This window comes from Ruditapes philippinarum, unplaced genomic scaffold (genome assembly GCF_026571515.1).
Source record: "Ruditapes philippinarum isolate M1 unplaced genomic scaffold, ASM2657151v2 ctg285_1_1_1_1, whole genome shotgun sequence".
Taxonomy (NCBI): domain Eukaryota; kingdom Metazoa; phylum Mollusca; class Bivalvia; order Venerida; family Veneridae; genus Ruditapes; species Ruditapes philippinarum.
The window spans coordinates 281,429-305,293 of record NW_026858036.1 but is presented as its reverse complement, the minus strand read 5'-3'; the positions used below and the strand labels follow the sequence as shown (position 1 = coordinate 305,293).

General features: G+C 32.2%; 4 protein-coding genes across 4 annotated transcripts; all 4 read right to left on the bottom strand.

Moving 5' to 3' along the window:
* Positions 1–3,666: 3,666 nt before the first annotated feature.
* LOC132751898 (uncharacterized) lies at positions 3,667–6,792 on the bottom strand. Its single transcript, XM_060742111.1, has 2 exons — positions 6,389–6,792; positions 3,667–5,400 (listed from the first exon to the last, which is right to left on the bottom strand). Exons 1-2 carry the CDS (start codon positions 6,774–6,776, stop codon positions 5,219–5,221), a joined length of 570 nt encoding a protein of 189 aa, XP_060598094.1. The 5' UTR covers positions 6,777–6,792; the 3' UTR covers positions 3,667–5,218.
* Positions 6,793–7,017: 225 nt separating this feature from the next.
* LOC132751903 (monocarboxylate transporter 3-like) lies at positions 7,018–9,344 on the bottom strand. Its single transcript, XM_060742116.1, has 3 exons — positions 8,995–9,344; positions 7,592–7,735; positions 7,018–7,397 (listed from the first exon to the last, which is right to left on the bottom strand). Exons 1-3 carry the CDS (start codon positions 9,254–9,256, stop codon positions 7,018–7,020), a joined length of 786 nt encoding a protein of 261 aa, XP_060598099.1. The 5' UTR covers positions 9,257–9,344.
* Positions 9,345–10,314: 970 nt separating this feature from the next.
* LOC132751897 (monocarboxylate transporter 4-like) lies at positions 10,315–15,019 on the bottom strand. The gene is made up of 5 exons (XM_060742110.1): positions 14,348–15,019; positions 13,579–13,722; positions 13,014–13,370; positions 12,165–12,563; positions 10,315–11,501 (listed from the first exon to the last, which is right to left on the bottom strand). Exons 1-5 carry the CDS (start codon positions 14,535–14,537, stop codon positions 11,320–11,322), a joined length of 1,272 nt encoding a protein of 423 aa, XP_060598093.1. The 5' UTR covers positions 14,538–15,019; the 3' UTR covers positions 10,315–11,319.
* Positions 15,020–15,803: 784 nt separating this feature from the next.
* Positions 15,804–20,778, bottom strand: LOC132751896 (monocarboxylate transporter 3-like). The gene is made up of 7 exons (XM_060742109.1): positions 20,555–20,778; positions 19,989–20,170; positions 19,305–19,448; positions 18,419–18,787; positions 17,713–17,854; positions 16,609–16,862; positions 15,804–16,288 (listed from the first exon to the last, which is right to left on the bottom strand). Exons 1-7 carry the CDS (start codon positions 20,668–20,670, stop codon positions 16,140–16,142), a joined length of 1,356 nt encoding a protein of 451 aa, XP_060598092.1. The 5' UTR covers positions 20,671–20,778; the 3' UTR covers positions 15,804–16,139.
* Positions 20,779–23,865: the final 3,087 nt, after the last annotated feature.

The following is a 23,865-nucleotide window of genomic DNA, read 5'->3' as shown; positions in this document are numbered from 1 at the left end:
AATTTGCATGTGATTCGACATGTTTGTAAAAATAAAGGACATTTCAAACATCTGTTTAACGCAATAACTCATAATAAATAATTTTCATTTTACTGTCGATAACAAAAGAAACAGGACTAAAACATTTTTTTCATCACCCCTAGACCACAAAAGAAAAAAAGAGAAATGCAAACTACCAAAAGAACATTTTTGTGCGGTCACTATGTTCTTCGCTTTTTATACTAAAAGTGAACTGTGTTTCTAAGGCAGTGAACACAATTTGCGGAATAACGGTCGGTTTCATAAAGACCATTGACATAATTAAAGTCTATTGTTTAAGACAGAGATTAGGGTGGATGCAAAAGGATACATAATTGCTTCGCACTCATGGTTCTACTGTTGAAATATTTACCGTGCCAGTACAAGTAATCTAGTAATGCGAAAGTTTTGTACAAAAACATGTAGTCGACATTAATTTTGTCAGGTATACCCCTCAATAAATACTAGTGCAATCATTAGATGTAGGTTTGAACCAACAATTAATGTAAAAAGTTACAGATTATCTCTATGCTTCGGAGCCTCTTAGGTGAAATTTTCCACACTTTTCCCCCCTTGACTTAATTTGTTTTTACGAAATATTATTTACAGCTCGAGGTCAAAATTTGAAAAAAATGCAGGGCCTTTTAGAGCTATTTTTTGTTCTGGTTTTAATTTGGTAAAATTATGTGGAATTTTGTGAAATTGAGAAATTTTCAAAAATTAAAAAGCTACCTAACAAATTGGTGTTAAAGGGAGACACAGGCAAAATTTTCATTGCTTCGTTTTGAAGTTTTCAGCTATTAATCTGTAAAATGTCCACGTGGGTCAGGTAAGAGCTTTAGGATTTCACAAATGTTGTCACAGTGAACTCTGGAAACGTTAAAAAATGTTAAATGAATGGGTTAAAACTTGTTTCAATCACACAATATTCACAATGTTTGTCATTGTAACTTCCAGGGTTTGTTCAAGTCATATGTCTTGTTCTTAAACTACTCGGTGATTTTGCCTGCGTCTAAATTTCGTTCAACATATATAGATATTTTTACTCTTCAAATCCAAAATATATAGAGTTGATACAGAATTTCAAGCTGGGACGTTTCAAAAATGTCATTTAAGCGTGACTGGAGTACATAAAATCATTTTGATATTTTTGTCCTTAATTTGCATGTGAATCCTTTGAAAGGGGCTGGCCTCCAGATGATTGACAAAAAGAAATATTCTCGTATTTTAGAGCTTTGGTAATATTCATAAAGACATTGCATCTAAGTTTCTGACTAAATATATGTTAGGCAACAAAATATAAATAACGATATTATTTCTTCTAACTCTTATGCCTTAACGCGAGGGTATAACAGTAATGTATTGGACATAAATAACCGCCAGTTTAGAAGTACATGTTCGGGGGACAAGTTTGTTAAAATTGAGTTTTCCTTTTGTCGATTTTATTGCGTTTTAATGCAAAATATCATATTTTTATGATCACACGGAGCTCATACATAAATTTTAAGGAGATATATTTTTAGGGAAAATCTGGGGGCAAACTTCGTTAAGTTTTACTAGTGTGTATTATCAAAGAAAGTAATAATACAGCCTGTTTCATTTAAAAATTCATGTCAGAAAAGATTAATTTTCTCAAAAGATAAAACATTTTGTTATTTGCCAGCTGTTGGGAATATGTTTAAGAAAAAAAAAAGAGAATATTTTGGATTGAGAATGACTTGTCACTGAAAAGCAATGTTCACTCAAATATAGGTACTTGAGAACCATCAGACCTATAATCATTATATTTGATGGCAAGGTTGCTCCAGGCTTTTGATTGTGAGGTTACAATTTTTCATCAAGCTAACAATGATCTTCAATACGATTTCGTATAAACAAATTTATATTTCATAATTATGAATCAATATTTCTTAAAAAAGAATTAATATTTCGTACAAACGAATTATTTTTTCGTAATTACAAATAAATTGTTCGTAAAAATCGAATTATCATTTTGTAACAACGAAGTAATATTTCGTAAAAATGAGTTATTATTTCATGAAAACGAAATAACATTAAAAAAAAACGAAATAATACTTCGTAATTACGATCTGATATTTTTTAAAATCGGATGAATATTTCGTGATAACGAATTAAAATGTAGCACATTCAACCGAAATAATTTCCGGGAAGAAAGTGTGGAAAATGTCACCTTTGGTCTCCGTACTGTGCGCCGTATTTCCAAATTAATGTTTTAGCAAATTGATCACAAATGTAAAACGTTGCAACCATTTTAACCCCAACAGGGTTTTAAAGCGCAAACTATCGATTAATTTGTCTAATTATCCTTCGCAAAATTTTCCACTTTATCTGCCACACTCGAACAATGTTAGAAATTCAAATTTATGTTTATACGCTTTTTACCATTTTTAAGATTGTGCGATGGTTTCTTTTCATATGGTCCCTTTGATCAAACGCTGGCCAATCGTCATGCACTGAAGACGTCAATAAAATTTATCATAAGGTCTGCGTAAATTACACAGAAATCATAAAATGGTTACAAAAAAAGTTAAGAGTATTGCAGCACTTGAAATGTATAACAATGTCTACAGTTATGAAATATATAATATCAAACATAGGTTTTAAAACAATACAAAATTTGAATATACTGTATAAATATACATGTATAGATATTTAGCTGTAGTAATGAATAAAATTAGATTTGTTAATTAAATGTTATACTAACTTATACGCGTTGATACTTGGGCATGAATGTAACATACAGCACAGATCGTTCTTTAGAAAAAAAACAAATATCTGAATTATGTAGTCATCATTATTATATTAAAATCGACGTTACAAATGTGCATTATTATAGTACGAATTGCTCATTCAGCGTTTTAATCTTGTAATGTATAAACCTAAAACATACACACTATGCTAATTATCCTATGATTTATGACGAGTTTCATAAGTCATGTATGTTTTCTTGGAGTATTTATATGTACATGCATTGTAAGATACAAACAATAAATAATTTATTGTAATATATTTTAATATTGCAAAAAAATAATAAATTGAAATCATACGAGGGATGATCAAAAATTAACCGGACTTTGTAAATGATTCTTTACCTAATAAATGAATTTACATAAAAATACACGGAACATAAATCGGAATCTATCCCCTAAATGATACAAAAAATACCAACAAGAAATATAAACAAATAAAAAAGTTATGCTGCTATTGGCATGTACATGTAAAGCAATGCGGCGCACGGTATAACTTTCAAATTGACGTTAACGACGTCACAAACGTATTTTCCTTAACGGAGCAGTTTTTTTACTCATTCACGGAGTAGGCCAATACGTGGTACAGTCATGTTGTTGATGCGGCGGATCCACTGCCTATATATATTTCTGTACAAGTGGGTATCATATTGTATTGTAAAAGAATGGATGATGATAAAGAGCTCCTGTAATGACGCAAATTTCCGTTCTTTCCTTCTGTAACTTGATTGTTGGAAAAATTGCACATGCAATAAACTATATTATGTATTACAAATAATGTAAAATAATGTTGCTGAATGATAATGTATCATACATAAGAAAAAAATACAACTATGAACAAAATTGTCATTATTTTAAAATAAAAAAAAACGCATAGCCGATTTTGAACAGTGACTGTCTAATTGTTGACACAATTTCTCTATAAAACTACTGCCTAAAATAAGAAAATAATTGATACAATTGTAAACAAAGAATACAATATATGTAATTAATGCATTAACTATTATCATTTTAAAATCCTTAGAGCTGACTGCACCGTGCCGTAGCTACTGTCGAACATCGTTGACAATGTCCGCAGTCAATCGACTGTCATTTTTCAACGTCTTGGCGATTGACGTCCCCAACGTCCTTGAAAATTTCTTTTTTCTGTCTCTCCCTTACTTGTTTTCTATTTCTCTATTACCCTTTCTTAGTTTTTTTTATGCTAATCAAAAAATATGCTGTGGCTTTCTGGAACTTTTCCCTTGATAGCCATAATCTTTTTCTACGTTTTAAACAGTTTCTCGTCTTACTTTTGACAAATTTTTCTTATTGATCGATTTTCGAGACATTCCGACGACATAGTTTTAACGGAGTATTTCATTAACATGTGACGTTTGAATTGTGATTGCAAATATAAATATGATTTGAATCAAGTAATTTTTACTGACAACGTCAAAGATATGGTACATGACGTGTTGGCGTATTTTGAGATCTAAATGTCCCATATTGTAAAATATACGCTGCTTAAAGAGCCTGGTGTCAAAGCGAATTTACGCACTGCGCCGGGTAAGCGTTACCATGGTTTTTGAATTCGCTGTTAAGGACAAATTATTTGCGTTATCAGATTAGATAAAGCATCAGTTTAAAGGTATTGTTTTCCGATTAAGTGTGATATATAACAATAAGTGATAGGTTGAAAATTCATCAATTGATAGTCACAGTCCGGTTTAATTTTTATCATCCCTCGTATATAGCAAGCATATAAAATAAAGCCATTTATCAATATTTTAATAACTTAAAGTTCTCTTTCAGATAATATACATGTCTTAAATACACAAATTGTACGTTACATTGGAATCTTTAATATTCCATATTTAATATAAAGTCATCATCTGTTTTTACTATATTTCATTTACAAAGTAATTATACTCTAACAGAAGTTCTGATGCATTTTGTCACGATAAAATGTGAAGCAAAATTTAACACACATTTTAATTTGCTTTCCTTGGCATGGGGAGGGGGTTAGCCTTGCTAAGGATTGTTGCTCTAAAATTGTTAAATCCCGTGTAAAATCATAGTTTTGAGTATTTGATTCCCTTGTTGTAAAGATTTTATTAATCAAACGGATCTGATTTGTTTCTATATCAGCATCGGTGATCATTTACATAACCTCTCTTCTACTAAGTTGGCTCCTTGCCAACGGCAAGGGACCAGTCAAAAACAGAAGAAGGCACAAGTGCAAAACGCGGACGGGTATAAATGTAAATTATTCAGAAACTCATCCATTTGTGTCACATGCCATTTGATATATCAATTTAGTAACAAGCTATATATATTTATTTCTAATGTTGTTTACAGAAAATACTGACGTACCATAGACATATAATACAATTCAAATAAAGAAATAACCAAATTTAGACCAGGCAGGAAAAACAATATTTGTAAATAGTTTAATTGATAGACTTATATTTTGTGACTTGTTCATTATATTCAGTTATAAAACTCTTTCTTTCCATGTCCCGTTTTCTTGTTTCTTTAGCAATGATTACAAAACCTAAGGTAACTATGATAGCAGCTGTCACTCCAAGCTTGTATGCCATATCATAATTTCCATATATGTCTCTGATAATACCTGAAACAAAAACAAATTATAAACTGTCCGGACATAGAGGTATTCCGACTAAAACTTTTCTATATAATCATCTAGTTATATGAAAAGCAGGTTATGATATCACAACTGCATTTTTTATAGGGGATTTTTGTTTGATTGCCTCAAATTTTATGATATCTTACAGATAATTTGATAAAATTTCGTGGAAATTAATTTAAGAAACACTTTTCATATCTTAAGTGTTTTTGCCGGGTTAAACGTCGCAAAAACACAGCGACTTTCCAACTTTACTAGTAGAAAATGCATTTGGCGCCCCTCCGTATATTATTTCAGGCACAAACGGGTATAAGATAGAACCTTTGACGTTAATTAGGCCAGGGGGATATATTTCTCACATGAAAAAAAATCCCTGATGAAATTCTAGCCAACATCACTTTTATATATTATGTAATCAATATTTACTTAAAACATACACATTTACATTTATATAACGCCGTATTTAATATTAGTTTGCATTACAACTAGTCAGGTGCGCCACATGACGCCAATTCGTAAGGCGTCTTAAAAGCAATATGAATTGTGCGTTTGATATATTTTCAATGCATGTTACGGGATTGAACAGTTTGTTTTTATTTATAAGTTTTGTATTTCAGACATATTTCATACATCGTATTCATATATTCTAGTGTCTTATTTAAAAGCGTTTACTATACACGGCAGAAAGCATTTATATGTTATTTGTGTAAGGGAATGTCATTTACCGCCCAACGTGACGCAAACTGTATTATGATCCTTTGAACAGAATCTAAAATGCCATACTTTTTATTCTGTTCTTTAGATGAATGCTTATTTTGCGGGTGTGTGATTTTTTTTAAAACTTCAATAGAAATACATATGTAATGTTATTAACCGTTTCTTGTGCCATAATTGTTTTCTTTCAAAAATTATAAAATAAAATCGGATAATTTATACATAGCAAAGAAAAAAGGTATCAAAAAAGGTAAATCACCTCCTATAAAGTTGCTTAGTAAGTTTGCAACACCAAATGTCAAGTTCAATTGAGATACTGCTTGTTGAAACTTGTCTTTGTCGGACAAATCGTAAATAATAACTGGTGCAAATACATTCAGCAACCCAAACGCTACACCATGAACTGTACAAGCTGCATACATCCATCTGCCGAGCCTTTGCAGTAATATAACCAGTACGTGTGCTACTGCTAGAATAGGACATACGTAAAACATGTTGTACACAGCAAGGCATGAATGTTTCCTTAATTTTACCATAATACCTAGTATACGCCCTACAAGATTTGCAAATCCTAACACAGAAAGTAACGATGTTGCAAAGTGCTGAGTGTACCCACGAGATGTCATCTGGTCGACAAGAAACCACATTTCAAAATTTGCTGAAGTGAAACAGTTAATAATATTTATTGGTTGACGCATTATGCATACAAATCATTATCAAATGATATTACTTACTAAAATTATGTACATTTATAAACTGATGATGATTTCTAAAAAATATATATATTAAAAAAAATATATAAATAAATACAGGTACATTATTTTCTGATTTTTAATTGTAAATACGGTTTGAAAACGGAAAGAATTATATTAAGTGTTTTGAATACATTTAAGAGGAACATGTTTTAAACGTACTTGAGGCAAAAATAAGAAGAACTATAACGAGAAATAGCAAAGTCACAGGATCAAAACACAGTTTCTTGCAACATGTTCCCGAATTTGTATTGGAGTTATTCTCCTTTATGAAAATATCATTTGAATATTGAATAATCACACCGCATGGCAACCCATGCAGGGCAATACCGGCTAGAAGGATAAATGCCCCGGACCAGTGATAAAGATCAAGGAGAACACGATAGATTTGTGGCATGGCCATCTGTCCGACACTACCTGCAACTGTTAGCAACGCTATCGGAAAGCTTGCATCTGTTTTGTACAACAAACCTACCACTGCAAAAGGAGCCATAAACCCGATCGATAATCCAGCACCTGAAATGTTAAAAAATATCTATCACAGGTGTTCTTTTCCATATTTACACCAATCATGCTTGTCAAATCAGTAAATCATTTTGTTTCAAGATTCTTGGATTAATATCATTAAATCCTCGACTGGGCATAGACAATCATATGACTCATACTGCTTGTGGCACAGAATAGATACAAATGACAAAACAATATTTTACCACATATAACTCCTGTGCAAGCAACAATAGTTTTCGAATCCGATGCAAATGCACTTGTGCCGAATCCAACAAAGGCCAATAATGCACCAAAAGCCATTGATGATCCAATGCCTAGATAATGTATTGGCCATGTCCATAATACACCTATAATACATGAAATAATTATTGAAAGCTATGTACTTTTGCTGTATGATTATAAGAAACAAAGAAGACAATAATTTAAAAAAGGAAAATCCATGTTGTGTTTTAATTTTGAACATTACCATAAAAATGATATAGCACATTTACATTTTATGTGTTTTTATAAAATATATCAGTGTAAATGCTACGTCTAAACATGGCTCACCGATACAAACTGTGCTATCTCCCTGAATAAACAGACTACGGTGGCAATCATCATCATATTGTAAGCAATACAAAAGTCCCCTACCGGATAGATGCCCAACATCTTTCTCAAGGGTCATTTGCCAATAAATGTTGCCATTGTGGACGGATTGACACACAGACAAACGGGTGGAGGGTAAACCTCAAGTCCTCTCCGGTTAAACCGGTAAGGGCCTAATAATTGCAAAGCATTTTAACGATACTTTGTACTCATATAACTGCTAGGACATCAGCTTTCAGATAAATACGTTATCTCCTGATATTATCGGAGGTGTATAACCACAAATACAATTTTGCAAAATTCACATTTCAAAGCCGACTGACTACCATTATATTTTTATTACATTTTGCTCTAAAAGTATTCTTTCATTATTATTATGTAATGTGCAATATGTATGTGTGTTGCAATAAACTTGCAATGTTAAAACTAATTCAAGAATTGAACATATAATTATGGAAACAATATAGATTTACTGTTTATATGCTTTAAAGAAGTTTGAACGGAGGAAATAAATTTATGACTTAAGGTCACATGTGTAAGCATTTTAGGCACACACATTTTTTACTTGGGGACAATATGCCGTTTTTCATGGAATGGCACTTATGTGTCACAATGAAGGTTCCACGATAACCGCCTTATGAACACATCTGCGGATCTTTTAAAATTCAAAATTGTACACCACCAGTTTATGTTAAATGTACAATTCTGGTTGGGCCGGTGCTTGGGGCCTGGACGGTGGTTTGCGCTTGACAATACCGTCCATGAACAGGCCCAATCAAACCGAGCCTGCATTTTTTTTCAATTTCGCCGTGTTGTGATTTCTTTTGGAATTCTTATTTTCTCTATTCCATTCCTTATGTTGAGCATTTATCGTGTTATTATGCACTCAAGTGTTATGTTAGTTTAAAATGGGACTAGAATGAGGTGTGTTAGAAATTAAGAAAAAATAGACTGTAATCTTGAATACTGATTGAGGCAAACAACCTGTAATGACAGAAAATATCAGTTAAAGCAATACCTCCTCCTAATGCAATGAAATTAAAAATTCCTTGGATCAAAGCACTGGAAAGTCTCGATGTACTGAACACGTCTATTAGTTCAGCATACATAACGCTAAATCCATATATTAGTCCAACACTGACACAACATTGTATTAAACATACAAGTGTAACGAAAATCCGTTTTCTACTTCCAGTGTCGTTTGCCATCGCTTTAACCTCAACACAATGCACAAGTGTTGTTTTGCTAATATAAGGTTTTGATGTAATGAAATATAACATATATCTTGTAATATATGCAACTAGATATGTTAATTTAATTTTGTGCTGCTGTGTATTTGATATTGCAAATAGATAAATACATCATGGGTCATTCTTTGTTGGTATTTGTAGTAAAGAGAAAACTGAGCACGCTAGATAAATTCAATTTCTATTATTACAATGACAAAGAAAAAACGACTTAAACTTTATTGCTATCATAAATAACTGGATGTCAGCAGTTAGCTGGAAATAATTACGCAAAACTCATATCCTATATAATATAATAATAGTCACAAAGAACATGTGCTCAAGTAATCAAGTCGAAAAGATCTAAAACCACGTGCAGTGTTGTGTGAACGTTTTCAGTTGTATTGTAATATTTAGGTTTTATAACAAGAAACCTGTTATATTTAAGATTGTTAAAGATATGAATGCGATATGAGGGTAATAGCAACGCATCGTTTAGTAAATACCTTTTTAAATGTCAAATGTAAAGTACAAAGTATACAAATTCCCGTACATCTCGAAACGTAAAACCTACATTTCTCTGAAAGTATAAACAAAATGTTTTATGAATAACAAAGTTTGTATTCATATTTCACAGTTGCAGTTGTCGTTGCACACTATCTTCATATATAGAAACATACAAAACATGTTTTTAACAAGCGGTAAGAACCTGAAGCAGACGATAAGTACTTGAATTTTATGTTGTATATTGTTTTATTTTGCATTTAAATTTCGCTTGAAATTATATGGTATAATAAATAGTTTCAAATTATTTTAAGACTGATTCAGATGTATTGCGGTCGACTTTTCGATCATGTTTAAAAAAGAATATTTTTGTCGATGTTTTTTAATGACACATAAATATGCGCTTTTTCTTAAACCTTTGTAAACGGTATCTTATTTGGTGTTTCTGTGATATGGTATAACGTTAATAAAAATGCAATTCCATTTATTGACTCTGTTTCTCGACTTCTATCAAGAATTATTAATCAAGTTAAAATGACAGACTTTAAAATCGCCAAGACCTTGCTAAAATATTGAAATTTGCAACAAATTAAGTTGTATTACACCGAAACTTTAATGCTCACAGACACACTCTCTTACCTGTTCCACGGTCTAACAATACTAAGCAACGGCAATATCCTTAGGGTACACTGAAACGACACTAAAGTTAGTTGTCATGAAAAGACACAGCGATCCATGATCCTGTCTAATTAACTCTCATCGTTTTATAATACTGATAAAAGATAAAACACGTAATTTAACAATAAATACATTTTATTCAACAAATTAATTATTTGTTAAAACGAACTGTAAACCATTTAAACATAACAAAACGAAGAATGTGTGACTCCACTGAGGTTTAGGGGCCTTAAACATTACATTTCGAATTTCTTACATAAATCAGCTGGGGCACTTTAAACAGAAATATATGCAAAGATAGTTAAAAAAATACTTTGAAATAAATTGACAATCATATTTTAATTCGTTTCTTACCCCGATTTGAGTGAAAAGCGTTTAAACGCTTTTCATATTGGGACATTCTTTTTACAATTTGAATATTCTGGAAAATTTTTTTAAAACGAAGTGCGTGAATGATCTGAAATTTTGCACAAAGATTAGAGGTCCAAACCTACATGAAATGGTGCATTTATATGGAAAAGAATATTTTCAGTCCCATCGTTTCAAAAAACCTCTGTGGAGTCCCTTTAAGGTACAACACTCAATGTAAGTCTAAAAATTTCAAAGTTTTGTGAATGCTAGGTGAATGCCGGTGCTAGGAAGGCGTTGACGGTACTTTGCACAATCTAGTATCGTCCATGAACAGGCTTTATCACAACGAGCCTGCAACATTTTCAATGTTGCCGTTTGTGTCGCTCTTAAGGGGTTCTGTTTTTGCTCTGTTTGTTGTTGTTTATTTTTGTTGTTGTTGTTTTTCCATCTATTTTAAAAGGTATGTTCATTTAGTAAGATATTAAGTGCTAAACTTATTATTAATGCAGATTACAGTATTTTATATCTTTAACACTCCTGCCATGTACATGTGAGAGGATGTTGCATCAAAAACATACAGTTGTTCAATCCATACTACGGTATGGTATCTCTTTTACATTGCCATGGTGGAGAAGACTGTCACTTTCTCTCTGACGTCTATGTTGGATAATTGTTAGAACAATAAATCCGATTGTGATCAATAATGAAACTGCTATACCTATTTTATATGCTGGATCATATTCACCGTACACATCTCTTATTGTACCTGAAATAAAGTGTCTCTTTGAAGCATTTCTAATTACAATTATGTCGTACTACTTCACAATTGTAATAAATAAAATGTAATATCTCGTATTCATGACATTGCACCTAACCGTAATTATCAATTGCTTTAAATAAATCATATTATCATAATACATATGACATATTTATTTATTAACACATGATTGAATTTTTAATAAAGCTATAGCATTTGGTAAATAAAGAGAAAATATATTCTGACATGAACGGAATAAACCAGTTACGTGCATTTGCTTTTGTTTCATCATGTAAAAAAGTGTTTAATATACAACCTTATATTATGGTTCAAATTTGATGAGAAATATCAAGACAAAAATTAAAAAGAGTGCGCATCTTACAACGCTCCATACATTTGAGGGAAAAACATGTAAGAGGACTACATTACGATTAGATTTAACTAAAGAAAAACAAGAGGAAATTTTCACAAGGTAAAAATAATCGGAAATCACCTTGTCTCCACCTTCCGTAATATAGTATATATCATGGAGATGCATATTTTAATAAGGCACGATAATTATGTAACGTTCTTTTATTTTATATTGAATTAAAAATAGAACAATTGTAGCAAAAATCAACAAAGCTAATAACTAAATGCTACACTAGCAATGTGGTGGTATTTATTCCTTACCTCCTGTAAAATTACCAAGTATAGTTGCAAGACCAAGTACTATGCATACCAAAGTAAATGCTTTTTGAAACTTATCACTTCCAAACAATTCGAACGTAATAACTGGTAGCATTGCAACAAGAAGTCCATATCCGAAACCATACACAATACAAGCCACAATCAACCAGTTGCCATATATTTGAAGGTATATCACAAGCGTGTGAGCTATTGCCAACAATGGTCCAACATAAAACATATTGTATATGGCCGGTATCTGTTTCAACTTCAGTTTCAGAAAACTTCCTATAATGCGGCCAATCACATTTGCACAACCAAGTATCAATAGCAGGAAAGCTCCAAACCGTTGTGAATAGCCAATTGATACCATTTGATCAACTAGGAACCATGGTGCAAAGTTGACTGAAAAATAAAGATTGATCATATATCATTAAGTAATTAAAAATAAATTTAACACAATTTCATCTAGTAGTTAGATAGTAAAATGTGTAATATATCTTCCGCACATTTATTTATTGATCTTGTTGTAAGTTTAAAAATGGAGGAAACAGTACAAATATACCTCCCCCATCGATTTGTCTTATGCAGGCGTATGATGTCAAAATGAGAATACACTAAAACAATAGTAAAGAAATGATACCAAAACCGGTAATAATTAAGATCCATTTACAAATTTTATTAAAAATTCACGTTACCAAACATTATTATGGATATAATAGTGTTTTGTCTGAAGAGAATTGTATGTAGCATTTAAAAGAGTCTCAAATCATACACACCAATAACCTTGATTTACCTTATTCAATTAAATTGATTTTCAATTGAGGGAATACCTACTTTGCTTAAAACACATACCTGTTGCAAACGTTACAAGTGTGATAATCAAATATAACCATGTAGCATAGTCTGCCAGCAATTCTATTCCAAACACATCATTTGACGACGTTGCAGTCTCTTTTTCAGATGTATCAAGTAGCTTATGTGAATAATGAATGAACAGCCCGCATGGTATGCCCTGCAACGAGATGCCTGCAAGAAGAATAAACGCTCCAGACCAGTGGTAGTAGGTTAGGAAAATTTCGTACACATATGGCATGACCATTTGACCCACGCTTCCAAAAACTGTTACCAATGCTAATGAAAATCCTGGCTCCTTATATATCGCTCCTACTATTGCAAAGGGAGCAAGAAAGCCAAGCGACACACCTGCCCCTGAAAAATAAACCGACACTTGAATGTTAACAATGAATAGATATTTAAGGAAGGTACAGATGCCATAACGAAAAACAATCGAAGAACAAGATAAAAAATAGTGCAAAATGTTTGTTTCGTAAAAGAAAAATTCAATTTGAGATCATTCTTGAGCAGAAATAAGATTAAAGACAATTTATTCCAAATAAATTAGAAAATTGTGTCATACCAGCAATAATCCCAGTACAGACAACAATAGTTTCGTAGTTGCTAGCCAGGGAGCTTAGTATGAATCCTATGCATCCAATTAGGGCTCCTGCGACCAACGATAATCCATAACCTATCTTTTTTACTGGCCATGTCCATAATACTCCTATGGGAATCAAAATGGTAAAGCATGAAAACGAATAGAGAAAAAAGGAATCCCTAAAGTAATTCTAAAACGGCAAAATGTTGCATGCTCGGTTTGATTGAGTCTGTTCATTGACGGCACTGTCGAGTGCAAACTACTGTCCAGGCCCCTAGCACCGGCTAAAGCAGAATTCAAAATTTCAACATGAAATGGTATAATTTTGAATTTAGAAACATCAGCAGGTGTGTTCATACGGAACATTCATACTTTCAAACAAGAAGTAATTGAATTACAAATCTAATAGATCACCTTCTAGAATTTAATACATGACACAACGTTTCTTCTAGTTTAATGTTTTATGGTCAAAACCAAAATGATGTATTTTACCACTGAAAGATCAGTGTCAGTTTGGGCTTTAACATCAGTTCAGGTTTTTTAATCAAAGACTTCTTCAAACAAGTTTGCAAGCATAAGCACTGCCGATACCTCCGTAAAAGATATTTCTATTGACGTCGGCAAACATATCAAATCAGTTCGGACGACTAACTCACATTTGTTATCGTTTAATTTGTATGGGTATCGTTTAGATTCTTCTTTTGTATGACTTTAACTAGCTTTTCTAACAGATAATGACTAATATGCATACCTCCTCCAAGAGCAACAAGATTGTATATTCCTTGAATAGTTGCACTTTTTATTCTTGTCAAATGAAACACATTTGTAAGGTCTGCATACATAACACTAAATCCGAAAATAAGACCTAGAGATAGAAATATTAATATTAAACAAACACACATTACAAAAAACTTTCGCCAATCAAAATGTGATACGGTCATGCTTTTATCTGGGATAAATTATTTTTTTTACAAACAAAAAATATCATCTATATCATCCGTATTAATAAGTGGTAATAAACTCACTTTGAATTGAAGAGAAATTTATTTGTATTTGATTAAAATGTATTGATTTTAACTTTATTACATTTACATGTCTTTATTTTAATCAAATTGTATGTGAAATCTCAGACATTATGCAAGTGTATGCATATGTTATTAACCGTGCCAGTGTGTACTGTAACTTACCTTGAAACTGTGAAAGAACTATATAAAACATGGCAAGGTGACTGCTTTCAATTTTTAATTATTTATCATATTATTCTGTACGTGTTTTGTCATTGATCCTCCGCAAGTATTTGATCTGTCCTGCTGAGCTCCTTGCCGGTGCTGCTGTATTGCTAAATTATGTTGATTGATGGGTTTATTAAATTTCACCTTCCTTGTTGATCCAAAGTGTCATATTTTACAACAAAAAGCTTCTCTCCAAAGTCTCCTCTTTTTCTAGAAACATTGTATGTGATTTAAAAGCATGTGAATTTATTGTAATAGATAATAACAGACATTGTAAGAGATTATTATTATTTCATAACACATTGCAGTTATATAGTACTATAGCACTTAATAACTAAACATTTCATACACAATGCTGTATATACCTTGAAAAACCGAAGCACGCATAAAGGTATCTATAAATCGTAGACGGTCAATAACGTGTGTGCATACAATATGTTTTCTTTTGTTCTGTGTGGCATATTTTTTCATTTCGGATGTCATTACATGAAAACAGTTTAAATTTACTTCGCTATTATGACTTTATACTTTATATATACGCAGCCGTATGAACCTCTGACGCCATCTTATTAACGTGTGCCTTTTTCCAACACGTCTAAAGCCTAAAATTGCAGTTTTTTTCTTATAAACTTGTCGTTAAAACAACACTTTGCGTTAAATAAATTCCTCAGACAAGTACTCACTGGACATACTGGAAGATACATTGTTGACATTAATGTAACCATCTGGTCACATATATCTCATTTATGCTATATTTCCCTGTATGGATATTACAACAGAAACATGTATAACTAATATTATATTAATTAGAATAATTTCATTAAAATACTTAGTTATGAATAAAATTAAAATGTCACGATCTTTGATGTGTATCATAATATTATGTCGTATACTATTTTATAAACGCTGTTCTGATTAGCCGATAAGCGTCTAGTCTAGTTCAGAAAAAAAAATATAATATAATATTATCTTCCATAAGCTTTATTATTTGTTATTACATTCTGTTGGAAAAAAATTAGCATAGTTTCTATTAAACTGCATTAAGCGTTTAATAATTAGATATGCAATCAAATGACATGTTGACCATTAGAAATTTCAAAAAAAAGTTTATTGTAGACACATTATGTTATAAACCGCGATTAACAATATTCCGTAGTAACATGTACGAATATGTTAAGTAAAATGCCATTACCCACAAACATTTTAAGACGACTAAATTAATGAGGTTATCAACATTTGAAATGTTTGATGATGTTATAATAAAAAAGTACTAATAACGTTCTCTATGTATGTATTGTTCGGATTATCTCTTTATTTAAGTGAGTCATATTGCACTTCCCGTCGTCTGCGTCGATGTAAAATGCATGATACTATTGCACTATTGAATGTTATCAAAATAGTAACCCCAGCTGCGATATAGTACGCAATATCATATTGTCCAAAGCTATCCCGAATGACTCCTGGAACGAAAACAAAGATATAATTATTAATGAGCTATTGTTATTTTTTGAGTTATACTAAGGTTGAGTAGTGATATGTTCTTGTCGTTACAATGCTAGTCAATAATTATACCATAAACAGACTTGTTAAAAATTATACAAATTCGACCAAGTGTTGCATGTGCAATTTAATCCTCCGACAGATGTCATTTTATATTTATATAAAACATTAAAATTATGTAAAGAAGTAATAAGATAATGCCTAATCTGTTATTTATAAGTACAATTGCATATTATGTATAGCTAGGCTAATATTTATTAATTAAATGAGTTAAACATACCCCCGATTACATTACTAAATAGATTTCCAATCCCATACATTAAGTTGACCATTGACATGGCTTGTGGGTATCTTGCGAGGCCTGACGCCTCAAACATGATAGTTGGTGTCTGTGAATTGTTCATACCAAATGCCGCCCCTTGTAGAATACAAGCAGCAAAAACACCCCAATAACCAACCACGTTTATAACAAGTATGTGTCCAAAGGCTATGACAGGACAAAGCCACAGCCAGTGGTATACTGTTGGTATCTTACTGTAATTAGAAAATTGAAATGAGATTCAAATAACAATAATTAAAATAATAATATAAAAGTTTTATTATATACCTATAAATTTTCTGCTTAAAATACACGCAAATCTTGAGGCGCAAATACGCTTTAACGGATATAAATTTCCGTATTATGTTAGTGACAAATACGGTACCATATATGGAAGTATCAGACTATTTTTGACGTTGGTTCCGATCATAGCTTTGTATAACGTTGCATTTGGAAACGGGAATAAAAATTATTAAAGGCGTGGCCGATTTTGCAATAATTATTTAATCATCCGTCAGTCATGAATTTATTTTTTGACAACTACATTTCATTTTCTAAATAAAACGAAAACGAATATAATAAAAGGAAAATTATGATGTAAACGCTTTCAGAGGCTATGAGTTTTTCTACTCGCAACGTTGGAAAATTGATATCTTCGGTCTCGCGAGAAATCAATTTTCCACCGCTGCTCGTAGCAAAATACAAAGCCCCAGAAAGCTACTACAACATAATATTCCGTATCGATTAGTATTAACGCATTATATGTAATTTAAATTGCAATGTGTGTGCATGTGAAAAGAACACAATAAACAGTAGCAATCCTTAAAAAAATGTAATCTAATTGAACAGATGAAAACAGTAATTCGATTTGACTGAATCTTTTTATCAAACCATCAAAACATGCAACAACTCTCACGGTCGCCCAGCATTGGCAGTGCAGTATTAAGTATTCAGTATCAAACGTATTGGAATTAATGCTGAGAAATAAACATTGAATAATGACAGAAATTTGAAGATTTTATACTTTAACCTATAAAGAGATGAATGTTATATTCAAGTGCTCACGTGCATTTAAATCTCAAAGTACTTCCGCTCACCCGTCCGATAAAGTTTGCGAATCCCAAAGCCGACACAAGGATCGAACCGGATTCCCTAGTATAACCCCGTGACGTCATTATGTCAACAATAAACCAAGCTTCAACATTACCTTATAGAAAAATATAGTCTGAGGTTGAAAAGGGCTACATTAGTGCAAAAATGTTTTAATATATGTAAATGAATATTATGTAGATAATGTCGCGTGACACGATAGGAAGAATACGAGTAATACGGTGTATACAGGTAAATGAAAATATCGATTCCAATAAAAAAATAAATCATTATAATCATTATGTAACAAAATCCCCTTCTTCCAAAAAAACCCCCAGGTTTTTTATGAATTATATCATTTATAAGATATACGTGGTATGCTCATCTTGGTATAAAAACAACGACAAAAAATGTTTTACAAATATTGCTAAAATAAACTGAAATTGAGGAAAATATAAAAAACTGCATTATTTAAGGCACCAATAGGCACCTGATAAGAACCATCGACGTTTCGGAATCTGATTGAATTGATTCTTTACATGAAAGAAGTCCCGTGCACAATCTCAATCGAGGGCGGTGAGGGACAAGTGGTTTGAAGAGAAAATTAACCACTTGGCCGCGGAGACCCTCAATTGATAAAGAATGTAGTAAATTAAATGTTTTATCCAAAATGAAATGTTACCTGACAATGCAATTATTAAGAAATCGAACAACAATATCCACAGCACAATGTCTTTAAGCAGTACTGTATATCCTTCGCAGGTAGAAGAATCTTTTCTATCATCATTATTAAGATCGCTTTTCACGAAATATTCTCTAGAAGTGTAAATTATCACCCCGAAAGGGATACATTGCAATGCTATTCCCGAAACCAAAATAAACGCACCAGACCAATGATACTCAGAAATGAAGTATTCATACAGGAAAGGTATTACAAACTGCCCAAGACTAGACCCTATTGTCAGGCAAACAAGTGGGAAACCGGGATCCTCGTGAAAAATCCAGCTTATAGAGATAAATGCGGACAAATAGCAGGTACTCATTCCAAGACCTTAAAAAACAAAAAACATTAAACAGAGTTTAATATTCATATATTACCATCAGTTGTAAATATTTATGGAACCTAAATATTAAGGTTAACAATATCTTGGTAAAAAAATTGAAAATATGATATGAAACTGTTGGCAAATTGGATATAAATTAAATAAGAATGATAAATAAAGAACAATAATCATTAACGTTCATTTCAAATTACATTTACCGTTTAAGTTCTACAAATAGCAGTTCCTGTATTTCAAATTAGTTTCAGACTCTATTATCACTGTAAATGTTAAATTTTGTATTTTAATAAGCAAATTATCACACGTACAAATTCGAATTGTATGAACAAGCTTTCAATAATGTCCTTTATCAAATCAAAAGCGACTATGTAGTATTGAAGTTAACCAGTTCCAAGTGCTTTCATAGTAAATAAAAGAACATGTTTTATGAGAATCATTTCCATAAAAAAGCAAGGCAGTTAGTTGCTCTTATTTCACGGGTAAATAAAAAAGAAACCGGAAATATACCTGCTACAACACCTGTCAGGCCTATTATAGTTGACAGATTTTGTGCAAAGGAACTTGTGAACAAACCGATACAAGCTACTATTGAACCTACAATTATAGTTGGTCCCGGACCGACTTTCTTTATCACACCTGTCAGCACAATACCTGTTAATCAAAACGTTTATTTATAACAGGTTTCTGTGCCCAATCATACCATGTGAAATGTACACACAATATGAAAGTATTTCAGCAAATTCGTTATAATTTATAGTATCTATTGCGTCCAGACATATCTATTTGAAAAAAACGCATGAAAATGGATCTTTCATATTATAGAAAGCAATAGAATAATTGTGAATAATTCAATATATCTTCTAGGAACAAAAAAGACAACAACAACAACATAATGAAAAGAAAACTGATTTTCAAGCTGTCTTATACGCATACATACACGCATTTATCAAAATATTATAGAGAATTGCGTATAAATATATTTCGATAATATTTATGATATTGGTATTTTTAATCGCAAATTAAAAGACTCTCATATTATTGATATAATTCAAAACACTGCAAACTGTTATGTTTGTGCATTTGTGTATATTTCAGCTGTGTACAGGTATGTTATCGAAGAAGTTGAGACTGGAGCCAGTTAAAATAAGAAACAGTCGTATATGGGGGTAGCTTTACACATCACAATGTTACCTGTTCCTACCGCGAGTCCAAGGTAAAGTCCTTGTATAAGAGCAGCATCAGATCTCTTTGCATCAAATACAGCAATCAGCTCTACATACATTATACTAAGACCAAATCCTAAACCAACTGATACAAACTGTTGTACAAGACCTGCAACCATGACGACCAGTTTTCTTGTATGCGATACCTTTCTGTAACAATACACATAATAAATTGGACATCTCAATGATTTTTATTTCTAGCTACATGTATCGTACGGTTTTGGTGTTTTTCTATCATACAAATTCGAATTTGTGTGTTTGTTTACAAGACAAGTAAAGCTGACGTATCCATACATCGAATATCAGTACTGAAATGTTCGATATTATTCTTTTTTAATTACAACAAATTATGAATTAAATCAGCATCCGCTGCAAGGAGAAATTGCAGATTAAACTGAACTTTAGCTATAAATATGACCAGTTCACGTGTTTATGTTTGACTCAACATTCAAAATTAAGATCGAAATAATTCCAGAACAATTATATAAATCATTGTCAAAATAGTGTTGTCCATTGTTGTTGTTTTTATCTTACCTCGGTCGTTTATCGATTATCCCATCATTTCTTTCCTTCAACACGAGGCGCGTGCTCTCTGTCATTGAATCATCTAGCGAGAATGCACTGTTTTCTACCGCCATTTTATATAGCATCACCTTTTAGTTATGATTTTTCGTTGTTTTAGGATGTACTGAAATATTTTCACGTTGTACATGTTGTAATGGAGGACGTTAAGACACTACTTGTGGCTTATAAATACAGGCGCCTGTATAAGCGATGTATATACGTGATAGTGAAATCATTAAGGATAGGTAACGTGTACTTAAATATGAAATCACTTTCTTCATAGTAGCAAATACTAACGACGTATATATATGATTATTTAAATATAGTAAATTAACATAATTTATCATAATAATTACATTAACCCCGCAAGTATGTTCTAAAAAACAGAAGAAACTATACCGGGTATTTCAAAACGAACGATGATCTTAAAACTATTCATAAAATTATTAAACTTTTTTTGTATGAAAAGAAGCTGTTTTGTTAGTTACTTCATTATGCATAGCACATATCATAACATTTTGCTGATTAGTGAATCGATAAAAACATTAGGTGGTAAATAACAATTATCTTTTTCCGACAAAAATTGCAATTTTAATCATTTTATTGATTTAAGCACCCCCTGTACACGTACACATTAATATGCAAAATATGTATACTTATATTTTTCATTTCGTTCAGGAAAGTGGTTTTCTCTAATTCACATTTAAACAGTTTAGTTTACAATTGTGCAACTCTTTAAATTTTTCACAAGTAATATTATAAAATTAGTTTCAAACTGATGTTGACTTGTTAAAATTTATAAATCAAAGCAAAGTGAACACTTCATTTTCTCCCTTCTTTGTGTTTCTTACAACAAGAAAACACTTCAAACTATGTTGGTGTCAGTGTTGAAAAGTGCATGCTATAAAAAGCATAAATCACTATTGTCGAGACATTAGTCTTGTTACATTAAAGATTTGACAGCCGAGATCTTATATACCCAGCATGAGTTATCACCTGATCAACAACGTCTGGAAAGTTGAATCGGTGTAGTAGACAATATGAAACTCTCTCCGTACATGAGCAATAAAACACATGTAGGAAACATTCCTGTTAGGAACTAATATGTAAAAACGTTTTAGAACTCTATTGCTGCATTTTGTTCTTCGCGGGAGGATTACATATATAATCCCCGAATTGATAATGTTATAATGTAACACATTAATATCAGAAAAAAACTTATGAATATTAACTTTAGTACTGAATAGTTGACATAAATTTACATATTGCATTTATAAGATTAAGAATAACCGTCTCGTCTGGTTAGCTCATGCAATAGGTAGAGGATCGGGCGACCCGGGTTCGATTCCTAGACTGCGCATGTCACTTTCGTTGCGTTCTACGGTCATTCGCACTGTACCTCTGCACTAATATGTACAGAAAATTCATTTCTTTGCAAAAGTGAAGACAGCCTTACGAGGAACGATGCGGTGGCTGAACTGTGCTCTGGTTAATTCAATGTGGCTTACTGCCGTGATCCGGAGTATAAACTACCAACCAACACCTCCACCACATAAAAATAAGATGCATATTTTTATTGACATGCAAACCTAATTGAATTATGCTTTATGCGAGGAAAGTTACATTGCAATAATATTCTTTCACAAAAATAAAATAAATTACAAACATGATTCAACTGGTTGAATTGTAAACGTGGCGTATAAAATTTACCGCTGAATTGTGTATGAATTAGAATAAGGTTTACACCTTTTATAGTAATCTATGTTCGAAATTACCCTGTACACTGGCTTTTTGTTTCTTTGAGAGAATAATGCTTAGTGCCTGATTTTTTTGTAAACTTGTTTGCTTGAAAAGAAAAACCGATTCTGATGTCACTGATCTTTTTCTACCGTCAATCTGAAATCATTCTAAGAATTTCTGAGGGTCATATTTTGTCTTGGGTAGAGGGTAGAGTAATGTAACGTTTTTTTTTCTTGAGATAATAAATCTCCAAAGGCCAAGCTTTGTTAAATCAATTAAAATTCAAAATTTCGTTCGGTTCCGAGAATTTTCCAAACTGTTGGCCCCGGAAAAATGAAACGCATACGTAAAACATAGAATTGGATATATACCGTCCAAGCACAAGAATTTAATGTAATTGTGTTTTGTATAAACTATACATCACGACTCTGTTTGAAAATTTTATGCTATAATAGCGTCAACGCACGTTTATTTCGTGTTATAAAGTCTGCAGAGTCCCTCGGAACTGTTGGAGCCCTCGCCCTACCGGGCTCGGGCACCAACCGTTCCTCGGGACTCTGCATACGTTATAACACGGAAAAACGTGCGTTAACCCTATAAAAACGTTTTAGAACTCTATTGCTGCATTTTGTTCTTCGCGGGAGGATTACATATATAATCCCCAAATTGATAATGTTATAATGTAACACAGTGAAATCAGAAAAAACCTATGAATATCAACTTTAGCACTGAATAGTTGACATATATTTATATATTGAATTTATAAGATTAAGAATAACCGTCTGGTTAGCTCATGCAATAGGTAGACGCGTTGGACTGTGGATCGGGCGACCCGGGTTCGATTCCCAGACTGCGCATGTCACTTTCGTAGCGTTCTTCGGTCAATCGCACTGTACCTCTGCTCTAGTATGTACAAAAATGTCATTTCTTAGCGAAAGTGAAGGCAGCTTTACGAGAAACGATGCGTAGGCTGAACTGTGCTCTGGTGAATTCAATGTGGCTTACTGCCGTGATCCGGAGTATAAACTACCAACCAACACCTCCACCACATAAAAATAAGATGCATATTTTTATTGACATGCAAACTTTATTGAATTATGCTTTATGCGAGGAAAGTTACATCGCAATAAAATAAAATCCCCCAAAAAAATTACAAACATGATTCAACTGATTGAATTGTAAACGTAGCGTATAAAATTTTACGCTGAATTGTGTATGAATTTTTCTTTTCTTTTATTGAACAATTATAAGAATTACTCTTATGAGCTGATTTTTCGTTTATGGAAGATTGGAAATGATAGACCATTTATTTACTGCGTTAAAGGATTTATTACTACTCATAAAAATAAGTCTTCTCCGACGTGTGCAGCTCGATTGTTGGAGACACAAAAGTCAAAAGAGGGAACATTCAAATAGAAAAGCGGAAATGCATTAAGCCAACATTTGAGGGATTTCATATCTCTTATTTGCTTTGATAGTTTTCAGGAAATGCAACAATCGTCTGCTGAATTGTGAACTTCATTGATTAAAGAGATAAAGCT

Coding starts and splice junctions, on each gene's coding strand:
- LOC132751896 (XM_060742109.1), bottom strand. CDS start 20,670: ATGCTATATAAAATGGCGGTAGAAAACAGTGCATTCTCGCTAGATGAT. Junction 19,449..19,988: donor TGGACTCGCGGTAGGAACAG/GTAACATTGTGA, acceptor TTTGATTAACAG/GTATTGTGCTGACAGGTGTG. Junction 16,863..17,712: donor ACTTTGAGATTTAAATGCAC/GTGAGCACTTGA, acceptor TTCTAATTACAG/TAAGATACCAACAGTATACC.
- LOC132751903 (XM_060742116.1), bottom strand. CDS start 9,256: ATGTTATATTTCATTACATCAAAACCTTATATTAGCAAAACAACACTT. Junction 7,736..8,994: donor TTTCATTGCATTAGGAGGAG/GTATTGCTTTAA, acceptor CATGTATTATAG/GTGTATTATGGACATGGCCA. Junction 7,398..7,591: donor TTGCACAGGAGTTATATGTG/GTAAAATATTGT, acceptor TTAACATTTCAG/GTGCTGGATTATCGATCGGG.
- LOC132751897 (XM_060742110.1), bottom strand. CDS start 14,537: ATGACCGTATCACATTTTGATTGGCGAAAGTTTTTTGTAATGTGTGTT. Junction 13,723..14,347: donor TCTTGTTGCTCTTGGAGGAG/GTATGCATATTA, acceptor TGATTCCCATAG/GAGTATTATGGACATGGCCA. Junction 13,371..13,578: donor CTGTACTGGGATTATTGCTG/GTATGACACAAT, acceptor TTTATTTTTCAG/GGGCAGGTGTGTCGCTTGGC.
- LOC132751898 (XM_060742111.1), bottom strand. CDS start 6,776: ATGTGGTTTCTTGTCGACCAGATGACATCTCGTGGGTACACTCAGCAC. Junction 5,401..6,388: donor ACTAAGCAACTTTATAGGAG/GTGATTTACCTT, acceptor TTTTTGTTTCAG/GTATTATCAGAGACATATAT.